The sequence below is a fragment of the Anguilla rostrata genome, chromosome 12 (assembly GCF_018555375.3).
Source record: "Anguilla rostrata isolate EN2019 chromosome 12, ASM1855537v3, whole genome shotgun sequence".
In the NCBI taxonomy this organism is placed as follows: Eukaryota; Metazoa; Chordata; class Actinopteri; order Anguilliformes; family Anguillidae; genus Anguilla; species Anguilla rostrata.
Window position 1 is genome coordinate 22,201,598 of NC_057944.1, and position 20,077 is coordinate 22,221,674.

Consider the following 20,077-nt stretch of genomic DNA (forward strand, 5'->3'; position numbering starts at 1 on the left):
GCTGCTGTAAGAAATGCCAATATGATCATGAAATATGTATAGCAAAAATATTGAGTATAATTCAATCAAAGGAGGATAGATTTATGCTATACAATGCCTTCGTGTTAGACACCAGTTTTGTGTGCACAGCATTACATGCAGTTCTGGGTACCACACTAGAAGAAGAAAGTAGGTCATGTGGAAAGGCTTAAGACAATCTATTCAGACGTTTTTAAAAAATCAAGTTCTGGCCTTAAACAATGGTGGGTATTCTCTACTGTGGGAAATTGGTGAGCCTAGTTAGGTGAATTGGATATTCCCTGCCACTACGTATTGATATGCTCCTATGATGAACAGTGAGCTCCCTAATGTTTGGGACAAATAAATATATTTATTTCTTGATTTGGCTATGTACTCCACAATTTTAGATTTATAATCAAATAATTCCCATGTGGTTAAAGTGCACGTTCTCAGCTTTTATTTAAGGGTTTTATACTTTTTGGTTTTACTATGTAGAAAGTACAGCACTTCTTGTACATAGCTACCCCCATATATAAAAATACCCTTTTATAAAAGCTGAGAATCTGCAGTTTAACTGTATATGAATTGCAATGCATATGCAAATGCAATACACTTCAGCCCTGGCATTCTATGTGGATGTCAAACAGAATGTGGATATAAGGTGGATATCAAACTCAACTTTGAAAAGAGAAATTAAGAAACAAACAAATACAGTGCCGTTTTTTTATTTCATTGTGTTTACAGTATTACTGGTTTTTCCTTTTCTGTTTCAGTCAGTTTATATGACTTTTTATATGATTTTTAAAATCTAAAATTTTCACATTCAGAGTAGCAGTCATAAGAATGGGGAAAATGGAAATATTTTAAAAAGGAAAGATTTTAGCAATGTGGATAGTAAAATACACTTATTGAAATTGCATTCATGAACAATTCCCTCACAATCAATTTAAGGTGTAGGATAAGCATAACAGATCAGATAACAGAACAGAATACGTAGGAACCTCCCCAATAAAACAGCCTCTCAGTTTTCACAGTTTTCATAAGTGAAATTTTCCATATTAAAATGCATATAATGTACAAAAGCATAATTTTGTTAAACAATGTATAGGGCTGCTACTTGGCGCATCCTGTTAAGGTGCTGTTCTAATGTGTGTATGGACCCCACACTTTTGGTATCTAATCTAAACTAGTCTAATTTAATCTAATCCCAGTTGTGGCTGATAGCCCTGTAAAGTGGTGCATAAATGTCACCTGGGAAATGGAATGCGTTTCAGTTAGTGGGACATCTGTATCTCTTCACACACCAGTGACCCTCTCTGGTCAATTGGTCATCCACAGTCTGACAGCACAAGCTACACATTCATGTCCTACTCTGGCTCAACATCTGTGCAATTTTGACTGTTGGACTGCAGAGTGAAAAGAAGCGATGATTTTGCATCACATTTTGAAGGAGAACACACAATTGCTGCACTCTCCTAAACTGACTGTGGGCCACAGAAAAAAGCTCAAGTACACTAAAATAGAGAGAAAATTAGGCTTAAAATGTTTTAAAGGATGCTGTAAATAACCATACTATAATGATATAGGTAAACTCTCCCCTTTATCTGAGTGCAGTATGGGTGCAAGTATGGGTTCAGTCTTGCCTGTCTTTAAAAGAGGTTTCATCCTATGCCTATAGTTTTGCCTTTAAAAAGTTTGCACAAAATTGCACAAAGGTGCAATGCTCCTTCTTCTATATTTCAGTGAAAATATTGACAGTGTCAATTTCTGTAAGTGCTATAAAACTAAATCATTAAATATCATACTCCCTGATTAACAATGTTCTGAAAACATTCATAAAAAGTCACATATAGTATGTTCTCACATTGATACAATACAGGTGTTCAGAGATATTTAAATGTGAGGAAGCCAAAGGAAAATTAACTTTAGAGTCAGTATTGGAAAAGGGCTGTGCTTTTAAAAACAAGAGCAAACCAGCTCTCTAACAATCTGCTTATCATTTACTTTTGCCTGTGAGAGGACAAGTAAATGAAGGTGTTCATTCAGCTATGACAGCTAGATAGTCGAAGCTTTTGTTATAGACAATATCCATTCAAGATAGTCTGTGCAGGAAGAGCTTCACCTATCTACCTGTCATAGCAGGAAAAAAACACATTAATTTACTTGTACTCTCACAGACAAAAGTCTCACAGTCTGACAGCACAAGCTACACATTCATGTCCTACTCTGGCTCAACATCTGTGCAATTTTGACTGTTGGACTGCAGTGAAAAGAAGCAGACATTTTACATCCCATTTCAGAGGAGAACATGCAATTGCTGCACTCTCCTAAACCGACAGTGGGCCACAGCAAAAAAACTCAAGTACACTAAAATAGAGAGAAAAATTGGTAAACTCAAATTATAATATAACCCAAGTCAGAAGTACTGTATATCACTTGAACTTGAGACACACTTAAATTTGGGCTCAAGGGCACCCACAGAGAAACTCTTAATGGAAAATACTGAACATTCTCTTAGAGTTTCTCTGTGGGTGCCCTTGAGCAAATCTGAAATCTGCCAACATGTACAGTTTCCTTCCTTAATTATCAAAGAAGAGTAATATATGTACCTGATAAGGTTCTTGAATTAAAGCAAGAACTCTCCTATGTTTCAAGATGAGACTAGTATGTTTCTGTTGACCAAAAAAGTCTCCTAGAGCCTAAAGTGATGATGCCAGGAGCCCCAGTCCTACGAAGGCCAGCAGTGATGCCATTGCTCCTATGTCACAGGTGAGCAGGGTGCTTTTCAGTGCAGGAGAGGCTGGAATAAAAGAAAAACCCAAAGAGGATAACAATGAAAAAGCAAACTGGCTCTCAGCAAATTTCATAATTACAGATTTATGAATTTAGCCAATCTGTTAGTGTTAATGGAATTGCCACTGAAAGGGTGCCCGCTTATTTCTTAGTTCACAGCTCATTGTTGCATGTATGTAATTTGTCTGACACGCAAGTGGAAGTCAACAAGATGTAACTTTACTCTTACAAACTCTTACGAATGTCCTACAAAAATTCTATTTTCTTTTTAGAAAATATATTAGCATTTTACATTTACTGTACAGGATTGCAGTTTGACATTTACCTACATACAAACACATTCTAAATTGGAGTACATCTCTACATCTTGAATATCATCAGCCACTGCACCTCCAGCCCCTTCCATCTGCCCAACAACAACACTCACCTTTGCCACTTAGGATGGTGAAGGTTGCCTCCATGCCAGCATGGATGTGATCCGTCACATGACAATGTAGTAACCACTCCCCAGGATTCCCTGCAATCAACTCCACTGTCTGGAATGTTCCCGGGAAAAGGTCATAGACGTCCGCACGGTGAGAATGGTCTGTCTATAGTGGACATGGAAGGTGCAAGTGTCACCGTGGTCTGGTGATTTTAACAGCCACAGGATATACAAGCAGTAGGAAAATTCTCACACTTCTCAAAATGAGTAAATTCTTAGATTTCACAGCAATGTGAAATTAAAATCTTAATAGTGTAAACACATCCATGTGCAAAAATGAGCATTCTCGCCCATTACAAAATGGTTTGAAAAAATGTCATACCCTTGTAAATCTAGGTTTGTACAAGGCATCAGTTGCCAGAACATCCTGGTCTATGGAAATGAACAATTCATGTTATCTCAGAATTATCCATTTATGTTAGGTCATTCTTATCAAAGGGAATGCTGTATGGTGTAAAGATCAAATTAAGATCTATCTTAAACCATTAACTGAAAATGCTAAGAAAAAATAGAACCTTGAAGTAAATGTTTCAGTTTGCCCTCTATGAAATGTTTATTGCAGTTTCCAGGCAACTGAACACATACGCTGTTGTTTTCCAGAGATTCCTGTAGTCACTCACAGCAAGACTGGGCCTGTCACAAGGGCAGCCTATTTGTACATCTAAAGCACAGTATATGAAAGACAACAACCAGTATAGACATGCTTATAGTATGTTTATCTTTAAAATGTCTGTTGTCAACTGCACCTTGTATATGAAGCTCTGTGCATGGAAATGAACGGTGTGTATGTCCACTTCATTGCCCATCCCCAGAAGGTACCAGTTGGTCTTCTGCCCTTCTGTCATAATCAGGCCATTGAGGTTACCATAGAGCTTTCCATTGATGGCTGAGATGAGACGGAAGAAACAGTATACAATATTATTCCTTCGCTGTATTGAGGATGGTAGAGCAAAATCCTGAACATTAGTTTGAGCATCAACATGATGTGTCATGTTCACAGTACCAAAGAGGACCAGAATGTACTGAAAAAAATTTGTCTGCAATAAGAGATTACTGAAAGAAGACTGAGCCAAAATCAACACAAGAGTGTTAGGGGCTAAGTAAATACATGCACACAAATTCCACAAAATGCACACAAGTTGTCAGGCAATGTTGCTATGTACTTCAGACACGGAACAACACATTAGGCTTCCTACCATGCATTTTGTTACTCTCTTCAAAATCATCCATGTGTGCAGCATCTGGAGGTTTGTCCATGTAGGTCTTGATGTTGTCCTCCCGGTACCACGATTCATTCTCATCAAACACCATGAAGAGCAGAGCAAACTCCCGGTGCACGTCCCGCCTCTGTCTGCTTTCATCCAGAGTCCCCTCCCTGCAGATGACCAGAGGTCCAATCAGCCCACTGACCGTGTCCTGAAACCAAAGCCGAGACAGTTTATTATATTATAATGGTTAGGGCACTAGCAGTGTACCAGACCGGAAATTAAAGAACATTATGAAATGTGTGCAAAATGGGACACAAGGAGAGTGACATATGATGTATAAGAAAGCACTTAAATGAAAATAAATCCAATATGCACAAACACGAATGTGATTAACTGACATTGCAAAGATCTGTCTACACGTGTTATTTTTTTTTCTTTTACATTAGGTGAAAAAATGTTTTGTTTGGCACAAATTTGAAACATTTGTGCCCAGGGGTTAAACCGGCAGGGGTTGACTGGCAGTTTTACAAATAACTATGACAATCCGGTCCATTTTTCGTAGGCTCCAGTCCATTTGTTCCCTCAAGCCAGTTACTAGCTCAACCAATCAAAAATCAGAAGAAAAAAAACTCAGGAGGAACAGTCGTTTATATAGACAGGCACAAAAAGAAAAATATTGTTGATTGTCTTGATTGTTTGGAAGCGGACGCGGTAGGTAATTTAATTAGCATGTAATTTCATCTATGCAACATTTTAAAGAGAGATGAATAAACAGACCCCACGAACGCCGGCTATTATAAATGGCGACTTTGATTGCTTGAGCAAAATCAGCCGGTTGCTGTCAGCAGCTAAACTAGGATTGAATATATATATTCCCACATACATAACGTTTTATTCAGCGGCGACTGGTGAGCTGAAAATCGGTGGGGCGCAAAACTTTCCTTTGAACTAATCATTGATCTCAACCTGCTTTCATTAGTAATTTTCCTTTATAATCAAGCGTGCCAACGATCGGATTAATCATGGTAAGTAGCCTAACACACAGCGTCTTCATACCGTGTTAGGGGGATTAAATCATAAATTCAATTTATTCAATTTAAAAATCAGTTTTAATCACCAAGTACTCTACACTTAACAAACAAGATACACCAATCTGTTATCTACCGCGTTAGCTTTCAGAATAACCAACAAAAACAAAACCTGCACTTCAATTTTGTTTACAATCTACACACTGCAGATATTTGCCATGAATACGAGTGCGGAGAAAGAAGTGCATGTATCCGCAAACAGTGTTGATTAAAAATGTGCACAATTTCGTACTGCAAATGAAAATAAATGTAGGCTATAAGGCCTATAGGCTATTCATTAAAACTGCCTATTTGGGGAGAGCTGGCTATATATGATAGTATTGAGTAGCCTATTTTGTGGATTAATTGTACTGATACTCAAGGAAAATCAGGGGAAGATTCCGCCACTGCTTAGTGATTAAAACTGATTTTTCTAAATCGCATTTATTTAATCTCCCTAACACAATGCGAATAAGCTGTGTCCCTTTCCAATTGATTAGTCCGATGTTTGCATGCTTGTTAATCACTGAAAATTAATTAAAACAGTTTGAGATCAATGATTAGTTTAAAGGAACGTTTTGCGCCTCACCAGTTTAGAGGAAGATGACCGATTATTTTCATGAGTAAAAAAATTCTCAGCATTAATGACACTCAATAAACTTGAAATATATTATGTAAAAGCTTGCATCACTAGTATACATTCTTTTTAAAACATTGTTTTCCTTAATTACAATTATGTGCACAATACATTAAAGATACAACTATTTAGCGCTGAGACATTCATTGGTACCTTTTTTCACCCACCTCCCACCGGATCTCAGGGTCCACCCACCTCCCAAATCCCAATTTAACCCCTGTTTGTGCTAGATATTTATAACAGTCTGAACATAATCTTTCTCACCTTTACATAATCAGCTGTTGAGTAATATGCAAAGGTGATACAGTTTGGGTCTGAAGGTCCAGGTCCAGAGCGTTCTGGAACATCCCATTGGTACTGTTTCATTCCGCCTTATATATACAAAGAAAAAATGGAAGAAATAGATTATATGCTATACAAAAGATCTGATACTCATAAAACAATGTTACTGTACTGTATATGTACATGGCAGGGGAGCCCTGGTCCCAGAGTGCCTGCCTACATAACTCAATTAAATATTAGGCTAAATGAGCACAGGTTACCAAGTGTTGAAGGTATATCCCCATTCAGACTCAAATTCAGATTTAGGCTCACAGACACTACTCAAACTGTGTCGATAAACTCAGATGGAATAAAAACAAGATACGTCACTGGCCCACTAGGACCAGTTTGCCTACCTCTGTTCAAGGCAAATAAGTAAATGTATGAGTGTACTCTTAAAAGATTATATAATTCTAGAATAAAAAGGAACACACTGGTGCCTCCGTTCACCTGGCTGGATGGGTACGTGACCGGCATGTGTTTTCACTCCATGGGCGTGCATAGAATATGGCTTGCTTGCGTTGTTCTTGAAGTTCACTAGAATACGCTCTCCAGTTTCTGCCCTGATAATTGGACCTGCAGGACCGACACACACAAACACGCACACACAAACAACAAATATTCACTGCATACCTCGAGATATTTACTTGAACAATGGCAATGCCATTACTACCATTAGGTACGATACATTACTGGTTATTGCACTTCCATCCCATCACCAACAGAAGGCACTCACACACTGTATTGATTCGAGCTTGGAGAGTTTGGCATAGGCCTCAGGATCACATGTACTCCCTCAATAAAGAATAATTGTTAGAAGGTTTTTGGCAGAAAAGGTGCAGGATCTCATTACTACAGATCTAAGAACTCATTTATAAACGGTGCATATGCACAAAAAAGATGTGTACACCACTTTTAACAGCGGATTTGCAATTTATAAAAACAAACGATGTAAAAACATGCCCACATTAATGCGAACTATGGCTCATGCGTACATACATTCTGGAGACTGTGGGAATTGGCTTTGATGGAAAAGTAGTGAAATACAGATAAATGTCCTACAGACTCATTTCACTCAATTCTTTTCACTTCATATAAAAGTACACAGCCTTCTAATAATCATATCACATCTAGGCCTACGTAGTTCCTGTGTTTTTGGTGTTAATTTGGAAGTCCATATTTAAACATCCATACTGGCCGAAAAGCGATAATATCGCCGGTGACACCTCCGATATGTTACATTCAGAGTTTCAGCTCATGCCATCAGGGAAGCAGTGTAGAGGCCCACAATACAGGTGCCTAAGATTCAAGTGTGCTTTTATCCCATAATCCATTTGAATGCTGAATGTGAAATGGTGAGGGGTTTAATCAGGAAGTTTTTACATGGATGTAATATCTGCATGTTTTATGTGAATGTATCTGCATTTCATCTTTGTATCTTTGTGAAACTGTGCCATGTTAAGATATAACCAGACAATAATTATCGTATGATATCATACTTATGATACTTATGAATAATGTTTAATCACAGGCTGATAAGTGTCATGAGTCATGACTCAGTTAATTGTAACAATTATTATTATTAATAATGTTAGTCTAACCTTTTAAATTTACCATGGGCACGTACTAATTCATTGGAATGACGAGTTGATTCATATGCAAATAACATTCACAATAGGCATTCCATAAACAATATGGTTAATTCTGGGAATTAATGGGGCGTATATAGAAATCAGGATATTTTTGACTGTATGCATTTTCTTTTTTGTGCATATGCAACATTTTACTGTAGTATGAAATCTACGGAGTTACATAAATGAGGCCCCTGATCTGCTGGTCCTGCAAACACATTGACATATTGCTCTTTTGGAAGAGCCTTCTTAATCTAGTAGCAAAACATTTAGTGTACCATAATTACAAAACAGCTGAATATGTGATGCACAGAGTGGATCTTGAAAAAAACCATGTTGGATTTCAGTTTGCGTTTTAAGATATTTGTGATACCCCAGACTGATGAAGGACCAGATCTGAGACTGCTTTGATCTGGCAATTGGACAACTTTGTGGTAGCTGAGGAGAGTGAAGGTCACTGGACAGTATTGTGATGAAACTATTATTTAACTAAAATATTTAATGTGCATATTAATATTAAGGTGATAGTGGCTGGCTCAAAACACAGTCTCTTTTTAATATCAGAAAGGGTCAGGGATTGGAGAGATGTAGAAGTAGAATTTTTGTACCCAGAATCTCCAGATGTTGCTCGTCTGCTGATCTTGCTTTGCGTTTCCGGAAGGTTGCGTCCGTGTACTCCCTGTACACAACCTTCTTGTACTTAGAGCCAATCAGATTGGGTCCTGTTCCAACAAATTTATTTCCAGGACTGAAAGATAATTTTTTATTGTTATCTTTTTATTCACAAACTGAAGGAAATCCCCTTTAAAATCATTTCAATCTGTCATATAAGAATATCAAGTATGTCTTACCAATGCATGTAAAATCTGCAACATTGAAGTGAACTGCATTGAGAAAGCTTACTTTGTTCTTTGCTTATTAAGGGATGGGCATATAATTATAAAAGTCCTGCTGGCCCATAACAGTTGAATTCCAGGATTATTTAATTGGGTGTGTGAAGGTTTTAAACTATTTGGAATCTTACTGAACAAGAGTAAAAGCGTTTTGAAAGTGCCAATTTTCATAGTTCACCTGTGACATCATTGTAGCTCCACATTCTTAAAGCTTAGAGGGCTTTGATACATTGCCTGAAGCTGAATGAGACAATGGACATTTGCAATTCACCTTTTTTGAACAGCCAATGTGTTTTGGACGAAGGTGAGTCATTAACAAGACGTCTGCGGATTGGTGCAAGTGTGACAAACGAGATACACACCGCAGATGTGGAAGAGGCGTGGCCTTACCTGCCGTCAGCAGAAACATTGTGTTTCTCAAGCTCCCAGTTCCTGCTGGGGGAGTAGTCCCATTCCATCTCTTCAGCAGCAATGAAGTATTGCACTGTAGAGCGGGGGGCCGTTTTGTCTGGGACGTCCTGCCGCTCACACCTCTTCACAGAGTAATGATGCCTCATCCCGCCCAGGTGGTGATCGCTTGTCCTGCAGGTCACTGCGAACAGGCCTGTCAGCAGAGTTCAGAGATCACAGGTAGATGCTGATGTGGTAGTAAGCAATTCTCATGACATAAACAAGCACTTACCCAACAGTACAGTCCAGATGAGAGAGATGTGGAGGACCAGGCCACTGTCTATTTGCAATCTACAAATCTCAAAATCTGCTGTAACCATTTTTGGAAAATATTAATGAATTCTGTAATACTTTGGTACACGTCACTTGAATATAATTGATTAAATTATTGGAGCAATCAACATGGGAACTACAATATATGGCCAAAGGTATGTGGACAACTGACATCATCATCTCATCAAAACTTATGGGCATTAATATGCAGTTGGTCCACCCTTCTTGGAAGGCTTTATACTAGATGTTGGAGCATTGCTACAGGGATTTCTTCCATTCTACCAGAATAGCATTAGTGAGGCATTTATTGGGTGATTAGGCCTGGCTTGCAGTTGGCTTTCCAATTGATCCCAAAGGTGTTGGATAGGGTTGAGGTCATGGCTCAGTGCAGGCCAGTTAAGCTCCTCCACACCATTCTCAACAAAACCATTTCTATATGGACCTTGCTGTGTGCCTGGGGGAATGCCATTCTGAAACATGGAAGGGCCTTCCCCAAACAGTTAGGGAAGAACCGAATAGTCTAGAATGTGATTGTATGCTGTAGCATTAAGATTTGCCTTCACTGGAACAAAGGGGTCTAGCACAAACCATAAAAAACATCCGTAGACCAAGGTGTGTCCATATACTTTTGGTCATATAGTGTATGTTAACTATATGTGTTTTGGAAATGCCATCCATCCCAAGCCATAGGCAGTGGGGCTCACCATCATTGTCTGGTGTCATGGTAACAGTCACTGCAGTGTGAGGGAACAAGCTGAGGGTGTCCCGGGTCATCCCTTCTCTTTGGAAGGTGTTGCCCTGGAAGTAGACCCCATGGATATCCACCTCCGTGCCAAGACCAAGCATGTGCCAGGAGACGCGTTCCCCATCACACAGCTCCAGGCCAGGGAGATTACCATACATAAATCCATTCACCGCTGCGTACATGTGCACACACACACACACACAATTTATATGTGCATAAAAAAGAAATATATACAAAATGAATATGAAATATAGCTTAATAAGAATATGTACAATCCATTCGGCAGCAATCCTTTTAAATACCATGCATCTTATTGCTCTCCTTAAAGTCCTTGTTTTCTGGGTCAGATTTATCATCCCCAAATCTGTCAATGTTTTCCTTCAGGTACCAACTGAGGTTCTCATCCATCACAGAAAACAGCAGGAAGAACTCTCTGTCCACCTCTTTCTGAAACATACAGGACACACATTGTCCATCCTCTGAGTCCTGATAATTTACCCCGTCATGTCTAATACCAGGACAGCACACTCCATAACACCTGTATAATTAAATGTGTCCTACCTCACACAACCTCAGCTGAGTCAAAGACAAAATCATAACAGTGAAACTAAAGGCCCTACAGGAAGTGTAATGGAGAAACTGTCCTTGTGGAGGTGTAAATGGGAAATGGTCCAAGAAAAAGTGTAATCTGAAATGCAATTTCAAGGAGAAACTATGGAATGGCTATAGAAGTGGTATGAACATCAAATGGCAATAGCTGAGATAAAGGGTATAGAATCCTGGAGGAGGTATAAATCAGAAAAGCATAAAGGAGGCATAACTGTGAAACGGCTCTAAAGGAGGGATAAAGTGTAAATAGCTCTAGAAGAGGTGCAAACAGGATATGACAACATGTACCTGCGACCCACTTTCATCCAGTGCATCCTTTTTGCACACAAGTAAGGGGCCTATGAGGCCAGAGCTGGTGTCATTAACGGGGTTGGCAGAGGAGTAGTACAGATAGGAGATGCATGCTGGGTCATTAGGAGAGGGACCCTCCATCACTTGCCACCTGTAGGTGAATCTGTGGCCTGGGAGCACATGTGACCCATTCTTCTGGGCATCTGATAGAATTCAACAAAAACAGACACACTGAGTTGGCAGCAAGGAGGCTGACTGGTGTTTTCCAATGCACAGAACACACTGACTGTGACACCTTACCATCCCAATAGCTGGCCCCCTCGTATGTTTTCTCATACTGCAGGCCATGAGGCTGGAGGCTGTATGCTTTCTTAGCTTTGTTTACGAATGTAACTTCAATGATATCACCAGTTTCAGCTCTGATTATGGGACCTGAGCGAAAAGGGTAGCACCAAGACAGTGGTAAGTGGTCAACATGCTAATTTGCTAACATATTTCACATCAACAGTCGAGTATGAAATGATCATGAATGCACATTTTAACCTTGAAAATGGCTGTCGCCACACAAACAAAATAACTGACATCAGTTCACTTCAAGCTGAATCAGGAAAGATGGCCTACCCAGAATTCCAAGGTGCTCTTCCTCAGCAGTTCTGTGCTTCTTGGTGGTGAAGGTATCATCAGTGTACCCAATATAGAGGACCTTTTCATACACACCTCCTAGCCTGCCATTGCTTGTACCGAAGAACACTTCGGAGTGGCTACAGAGAAAGGAGCCAGGCACTGTATGCAACATGACTATTATCAAAGTAGCTGTATCACTTCCCCACCACTCACTACTCAGAATAAAATTAATTTATGTGAAAGTGTAAAGTAAAAAAATAGTAATGGCTCTTATAATTCTGCTAATCTTCAACGGTATCTAGAGTTGGTAAAAATTACACCATATATTTATATTCTGTTTTTTCATAGTATATAAGTTTTACAAATGAATGGGATTTCTCTACCTACCTTCCTGAGTCATTTAGAACCAGATTGTAGAAAGTATCCATCCCAAGTGGAGCATAATTCCAAAGTTGCTCTTCGGCAGCAATGTAGTAGTGCCGAATTCTACCAGCAGAGGTCTCTCCAAGACCATGTTCACTTCCACAGGCTGAGACCTGGTAGAAGGCTTGCATCCCAGCTGCGAACGCACATGTAAGGACGTTAATCATCATGAACAATCAATATCATAACTGGATTTCATGAATTTCAAAAACAATGGGAAAAAGTATTTTTGCTTTTTATGTTAATAGTTGCCTGAAAATACAAACACATTTTGAAATATGTTTTCACTTTCTAAATTTACTAATTTTTTTCTAAAAAGGGGAAATAATTTTTAAATATTTAAAAAAAGATGGCAAGTACATTTCTAAGTCTTCCCCATCGGGACACTAAAGACTGTAGCTAATTAACTAACTAATTAACTAACTAACTATGAGTTTAAAGTTAGTTTTAAATGTAGGCTCAAGTCTAATATTGAAGTAGGTCTTTCACACAGCACTTAGAAGCAGAAGAAAAATTGACCTTGTATGTGGTCATTGACTTGGCAGCTCAGCATCCATTTCCCAGTTGTCCTAGGGATCATTTCTGCTGTGACGAAGGTGGCTGGGAACAGGCTTAGGACGTCAGTGCGATGGCCCCGGTCTAGCACGGTGTGCCCATGGAAGTAAGCAGAGTGGATGTCCCCCTCATTTCCCATACCAAAAAGATGCCAAGACACGTTCCGGTTCAGGCACACCTCTATGCCGGGCAGGTTCCCAAACACGTACCCATTAATGGCTGCAGTACAAAGGAGTGAAAACAGACAATGGGTCAGAGAAAACGGCCCAGTAGTAGGTGAAACAAGAACCGGGGTTTCTATACTATACTTAATCATGTTTTCTAGGTTCTCCGACAATGTGGACCACTGCTTTGTTCACTGGAGTGAAGGCGATATGAGTGATGGTACTTTACTGAGGTTTACAGTCTCGACAATTATATTGCTTTGTCAGTTTTGCAAAACATCTCTCTGTCTATGTCTGTTACTTGAGCTTTTTCATTAAAAAATGTAAAATTCTTAAAAAATAATAATTGACAGCCATTGTATAGCTTATTATGAGTAGTGAAACAATACATTATTCTCATTGTCACATACAAATCCTGCCGTATTTTCATTCAGTTGTACTTGTGATGGTGCTCTCAAATTGAACTGAATGAAAATACAACCCATTGGTAATACAGCTTCTCAAACAGGATTGTGCCACACAGAGTAAATCTTTGGCTTGCCACAACATTATACTGTTCCTCCAGAAGCACAGTAACAGTAACAGCCCTGGCATAGGGCATTGTGTTATATTATTATTATCATTGATGGCTGAGGTCAGTGTTAATGGCTGCCATGCACCATGCATCTTGTTGGACTTCTGAAAATCCTTGTCCTCAGGGTCCACGCCTGCTGGATCTGAGCAGAATGTCTCAATGTTCTCCTCTAGGTACCAGCTGAGGTTTTCATCCACCACACTGAACATCAGGAAGAAGTCCTTGTCCACGTCGGTCCGGTCCAGCCTGGTGGGGTGACCAGATTTCTGCAACAGGGTACCTGAAGCACAGAGGCACAGAAAGATAAGCACACGGCCATGGGGAAAACAGTGCAAAACTGTGGGCAATAGGTTGGAGATATGTGGGGGTGGGAGGGGGGCGGTGGTGTAATGATGTATGTGAATTCAAATGATTTGATGTCTGCATGTTAATTTTTAGTCCATGTCTTTCTGAATAAATACTGACTCACTACAAATAAACCCGCTTGTAAATCATAAAACTAAAAACATGATGGGTCCATTCAGATGAACTAACCTACGGAGTATTACGTTCTGAAATTTTCTTTTCACAGAGCACAGTTTAAAAGATACCACTGCAATTGATCAAAAGTTCTGTTAGTCCTGTTAGCATTGTCTATTTGTTTCTAAAATGGTAATTTCCTCTGTATTTTGCTCAGTCTAGGGTTCATTATCTGTGTTGATTTCTACAGTTACTGTATGCGATGCATTGCTGATTTATAGCCTCCTGACCAGTCAGAGTCTGGAAGAGAGAGACTGCACTTAAAACCATTTCCTGTCAGTTACCTATGCCAGTGATTTTCAGTCTCCTATGCTGGTGCAATTAAAATCCTGCATAAAGAATCGAACATTTTATCCAATATAATACCTAGCAAGCTAGCTGAAATTACCACAAGCTAGCAATGTTATTTGAGCATTTATTCAGTTAATTACTTTTGGAGTTAGATGAGTGTAATACTCACTTTTATTTTTATTTATTCAGCTGTCTTATCACTTCTCATTAGCAGCCCATTCATGAGGGTGAAATGGTGGTGCAGTGGATAGCACTGTCACCTCACAGCAAGATGGTACTGAGTTCAAATACTGCCCAAGGGCCTTTCTGTGTGGAGTTTATGTGTTCTCCCCATGTCCAGCTGGGTTACCACCGAGTAGTACGGTTTCCTCCCACAGTCCAAAGAAAGAGTCTAAATTTCCCATATGTATAAATGTGTGAGTGAATGGTGTATGGGCCCAGCGATGGATTGGTGACCTGACCAGGGTGAATTCCTGGTCTCACCATAGCATGCTGTGATACACCCAAGTGACCACCCCCCCCCCTCCCCCATGACCCTGGCAGCAAGAAAATGGACAAATGGGAGTGCCTTTATGAAACAAAACTGTTGGAAAACATTATGCGCTTTCATTGTTTTGCACAATTTAGGAGTAGCTGTACCGAATCTATTTCTGTGTTGAATGTTAGCAAGCTTATTATTAAGTGTGTCCATATATGCCAAAGGGCATCTTTTTTATTCAAGCTTCTTTTACATTACTTTGTGAATACTGATGACAAGCAAAAGACAAGATTTTACCTTGACTTTTTTGATAATATAATGACATTGAACCATTATTTACCAGTTTACCATTACCAGCCAATCCTCTCCCATCCCCCATAGAGGGCCATGAGAAAATGTCATGCTTAGATGTTTTAGGGAGGAAAGAAGTGCTGTGGTAGGACCTTTTTTACAGGTGAGGAGAGCCCCGATGAGGCCGGAGTAGATGTCCCGCGGAGCATCGCCATGTGAGTGGTAGACCCAGGTAAGGCAATTGGCGTCCTCATCTGTGGGAGCGTACTCTGGCTTCACAATCCATGTGTAGGTATAGTTCTCTCCTGGAGAAACTGCGTCATCATGCTTAAGCCTCCCTGTGGTCCCGTCAGGATACAGAGCCCCTAAGACACACAGACAACCCAACATCATTGCCTCACCTTGCCAAGACCATTGCAACACCAGTGATTGGGAAACAAGTTACCATCATGTGTTTAAATCCTTTAAATGAGACCTGGCTGGAATCTGCATGGAGAATCAAATCATTACATCAACAAAACCGGTATGAAATGTTCAAGAAGATGAAATCAACAGTAAGAATGGGTCAAGAAAGAGGCTAAGGTATGAATATACTATCAGAACATAATAAAGCCTTCCTCCTACAGATCTATAAATGATGTGCAATTAAACATTCCTTTGTTAAAATGAAGAACAACCCCTGAAACTTCGAATTGACTGGCTGTTATTATTCAAACCCACATGCCAATCCCTTCAGGATTTATCAAGCCCCCATTGCAGGGTTGTGATTACTGTACTCGATAAACAGCTTTGATTTACAAAAGTGTTAACCACCTGTCGGGGGCTGAAAAATGTCTGCAATATCCAGGAAAAGAAGGTTTATGTCATCACTATATCAACTGGGCTAGTAGTGTAGCATAATGGTTAGGGAACTGGGTTAGTGACTCCAAGGTAGTAAATTCATTTCCCAGGTGGGCACTGCTATTGTACTCTTGAGCACGGTACTTAATTTTAAATGCTTCAGTAAATACTCAGCTGTATGTAAGGAATATAAGCTCTGTAAGTCAATGAGGATTCTCTGCTAAATTCCTAAAAAACTAAATGCAATCTTGTGATTATGTGAAAACAATTACAATAACCACCTTTAATTCTGCATGTTAGGTATTTGTACCATTGAACAAAAGTCACTTCAGCAGAGCTGAGCACTGTTATCAAAACTCAGTTATACTGTCAAGCTGATTACGCAAATTAATTTATAATATGTTAACAAGCATACATGAAGGGTTTGAGTTTGATGTAGTACTTGTACATGTCTACCATAAATTCAGTCCAAGGTCCACAAAGGTCAGAAAGCTCTTTTTATGGAGGTATTTTTATAGCAAAAGTGAGAAATATGCAAATAGATTCACAAATACGTAAATATATTCATAGATATGTAGAATGGATTCATAAATATGTTAAATGCGAGTTGCAAATATGTAGAATGGGTCTACAAATATGTAAGTCGCAAATATGTACACTGGAGTTGTGAATATGTAGAGTGTTTTCACAAATAAAAACGTAAAGCTTTCACAAATAAGCACAGCTACATATTTGCAATTCCATTCTACATATTTGTGGAACCATTTGCATATTTGTGAAACTGTTTACATATTTGTGAAACCATTTACATATTTATGACTTTTGCACAAAAATACCGCCATTAATATTTGCACACTGTATTTTCACTAAAAACAAACTACTAAATAAATACATTTAGATCTATACCTGTGTAATCAGTCTTTCCAAAAGTGAGGGAAACAGCCATTGTTTTGATGGTAGATATACAGTGATGGATCATTTTCAATTTTCTACCCATTCACCATTACAGTTCATTTATTAACACACACTCTGATTCCTAAGCTCCCTCCATCCTCTTCTCACAAACATTCAAGATACATTCTGCTCTTATTCTGCTCATTATGCTCTTATTGTGCCCACTCAAGCAATACCTTATCATAATGTTCAACTGGTAACCTACGTGGGTTTTCACAGTAAAATACAGTGATCTCCATAATGTTTGGGACAAAGACATATTTTTTTCTTGATTTGACTCAGTACTCCACAATTTTAGATTTATAATCAAACAATTCACATATGGTTAAAGTGTGCATTTCTTATACACTTAGCTCTTTTCATCACTCAAATACAATGAATCTCGGTCTTATCTGTATGAAGCCAGTTCTTTTAGGTACTTCTTAGCAAAAAGGCCATCCTGTTTTTGTGGCAAACTAGTGGTTTACATTGGGCAGTGTATGGCAGTGTAGCCTCTGTAACTCTGTGAAGTCTTCTGTGGACAGTAGTCACTGACAAATCCACGCCTGCCTCCTGAAGAGTGTTTCTGATCTATCGGACAGGTGTCTGAACAGGGTTTTTCTTTGTTATGGCGAGAATTCTTCAATCATCAACTATAGAAGTCTTCCTAGGCCTACTAGACCCATTATGATTACTGAGCTCACCAGTGCTCTCTTTCTTCTTAATCACGTTCCAAACAACTGTTTTTGGTAAGCTTAAGCCCGATGTCTCTGACTGTTTTCATTCTCTTTTTTCTGCCTCATAATGACTTCCTTGGCTTTCATTGGTACAACTCTGGTCCTTATGTTGACAAATGCGAATAACAGCCTCCAAAGGCAATTAAAAGACTAAAATCAAGACTATATGTTGAAAGCTCTCTTTTATCTCCACTAAGGAACACATGTGACTAACTGAACACACCTGACTAATCAGAACACCTGTGAAGCCATTTGTTCTGAACATTGTGGTGCCCTGAAATGGGGGAGTATAAAAAGTGCTGTCTGCAAGGTGATACCGAAATGTATGACAATACCATTAAATAAAAGCTGAGAAACTGCACTTTAACCACAATTGTTTCATTTTAAATCTAAAATTGTGGAGTACAGAGTCCAATCAAGCAAAAATGTCTATGTCTCAAACATTATGGAACTCTGTACTGTATGTCCTATGATGAAACAGGAAGAAGGGGAAGGGTGAAACTGTCTGCACACATCAAACTCATATGAATAATGGCAAAAAATAATTTTGATGTATAAAGACAGACACTTTTATGCAGACATACACTTATAATTATCTTCAAAAGTAAACATTAAAGAAAAGCAATGTGTCAATGTGGCATGTATTAGACCAGAGAACAAAGTGTCTGTGTGTTTATGTGTTGTACCTTCAGAGTCTTTCTCATAGAAAACACCATGTGGATGCAGGGAATATGGCCTTGAAGCAAAGTTCTTCAAGTGGACAACTATGACATCATCCACCTCTGCCCTCAGAACAGGACCGAGGAAGCCCAGCCAGTCCGGTTTCAGAATTTCCTGATCGTAGTTCAGATCCGTGAATTCCTTGTAAATGGCTTTCTTGTAAACACTTCCAATGCGGCGTTGGCCTCGCTGCAGAAAAACGGGTGCATGTCTGACATGCACGAAAAATACAGAAGTACAACTTTAGTATGAGCCACAAGTTAGCTAGTAGGCTATTGACAAAACGAGATGCATAAACTCATTGTATGCGCTCATGGATATCGCATATGAAATTCCAGATATGAGTTTATTCCCCACAGAGGTACAAAAAGTACAGATTTTAGACCTCTCTCAGCAACAACAACAGCAGCACCGACAACAACAAAAACACCATACTAATAATAATAATAATAATAATAATAATAATAATAATAATAATCTCACTTGTCCTCGACAACTGGTTTACCAGTAATAAGATTTTTGCCACTCGGTGCATAGTTCCAAGTTTCCTCTTTTATTCCAATGTAGTAGGTTCTGGTGATACATTCGTTAACTGAGAACTTTATGTAAAGCGTCAAAAGATGCAATATCCATCGGCTGTGTAACTGGTCCATCACAACTTTGAATAGTGGCTTATCCGATGTACTATTTCCTCCTCATGTACACGCAGAATGGGAATACGCTTTCAGACTATGAAACTCGGCTGTGATTTGGGGGAAACGGGGTGATTTGTTACGTGAAGCCCCTGCCACTTCCCGGCAGAGCTGAAGTTTCCCCCCCCCCCCCCCCCCCTCAAACTCCGCCCATTTCGACTGAGTTAGGACAGCATGGCTTCCATAGGAGGCTCAGGCTACAGCGCAACTGCTGGTGAAATTTCGGAATTCCCACCGTATAATAGGTTCTCCTCGTCTTGCCTCCGGATACAAAATAGACTATTGTATGCCACAAGTACTCCCTCCCTAAGGACCTACTGTGAATTATGTACCACATTCTAGAACTGTCACAGCAGTGCTTTAAAGTCAAGTCATTCAGATTTATATAACAAGTATTGTCCTGCGAGCCCGTTCAGTACTTTAAAAAAAAGCAGAATTAGTTTCAAATCAATTCACTTTTTCACAGGTAGCCAGTGTAGAGAGGTCAGCACTGGGGTGATATGGTCGTATTTTCTCTTCGTAGTAAGGACCCTAGATGCTGCGTTTTGGACCATCTGGAGACTATTTAATGATGTTTTAGAACACCCAGGTAGTAATGCATTACAATATAGTCCAGCCTCGAAGTTATAAAAACGAGCTTTTCCGCGTCGTGCAGTGACATCCTATTTCTAAATTTAGCAATCCTACGAAGGTGATAGAAAGCCACTCTGGATATGTTTTTGATATGAGTATTGAATGAAAGATACTTTACTCGGAACACTCAGAGACTGTAGACATTTTACAAAGTATCGTGTTCGTGCCTGAGGGGAAGTACTTTTATCGACTCAGTCACGA

At 39.3% G+C, this 20,077-nt stretch overlaps 1 protein-coding gene across 1 annotated transcript; it reads right to left on the reverse strand.

The window, feature by feature from the left end:
• Positions 1-709: 709 nt before the first annotated feature.
• Positions 710-19,355, reverse strand: LOC135235841 (ferroxidase HEPHL1-like). The gene is made up of 19 exons (XM_064301729.1): positions 19,035-19,355; positions 18,518-18,762; positions 15,474-15,686; positions 13,828-14,022; positions 12,969-13,223; positions 12,414-12,585; positions 12,024-12,163; positions 11,703-11,834; positions 11,400-11,605; positions 10,805-10,949; positions 10,462-10,674; positions 9,425-9,638; positions 8,750-8,889; positions 6,961-7,086; positions 6,454-6,560; positions 4,474-4,693; positions 4,024-4,163; positions 3,221-3,383; positions 710-2,800 (listed from the first exon to the last, which is right to left on the reverse strand). Exons 1-19 carry the CDS (start codon positions 19,202-19,204, stop codon positions 2,700-2,702), a joined length of 3,297 nt encoding a protein of 1,098 aa, XP_064157799.1. The 5' UTR covers positions 19,205-19,355; the 3' UTR covers positions 710-2,699.
• Between the last annotated feature and the right edge of the window lie 722 nt (positions 19,356-20,077).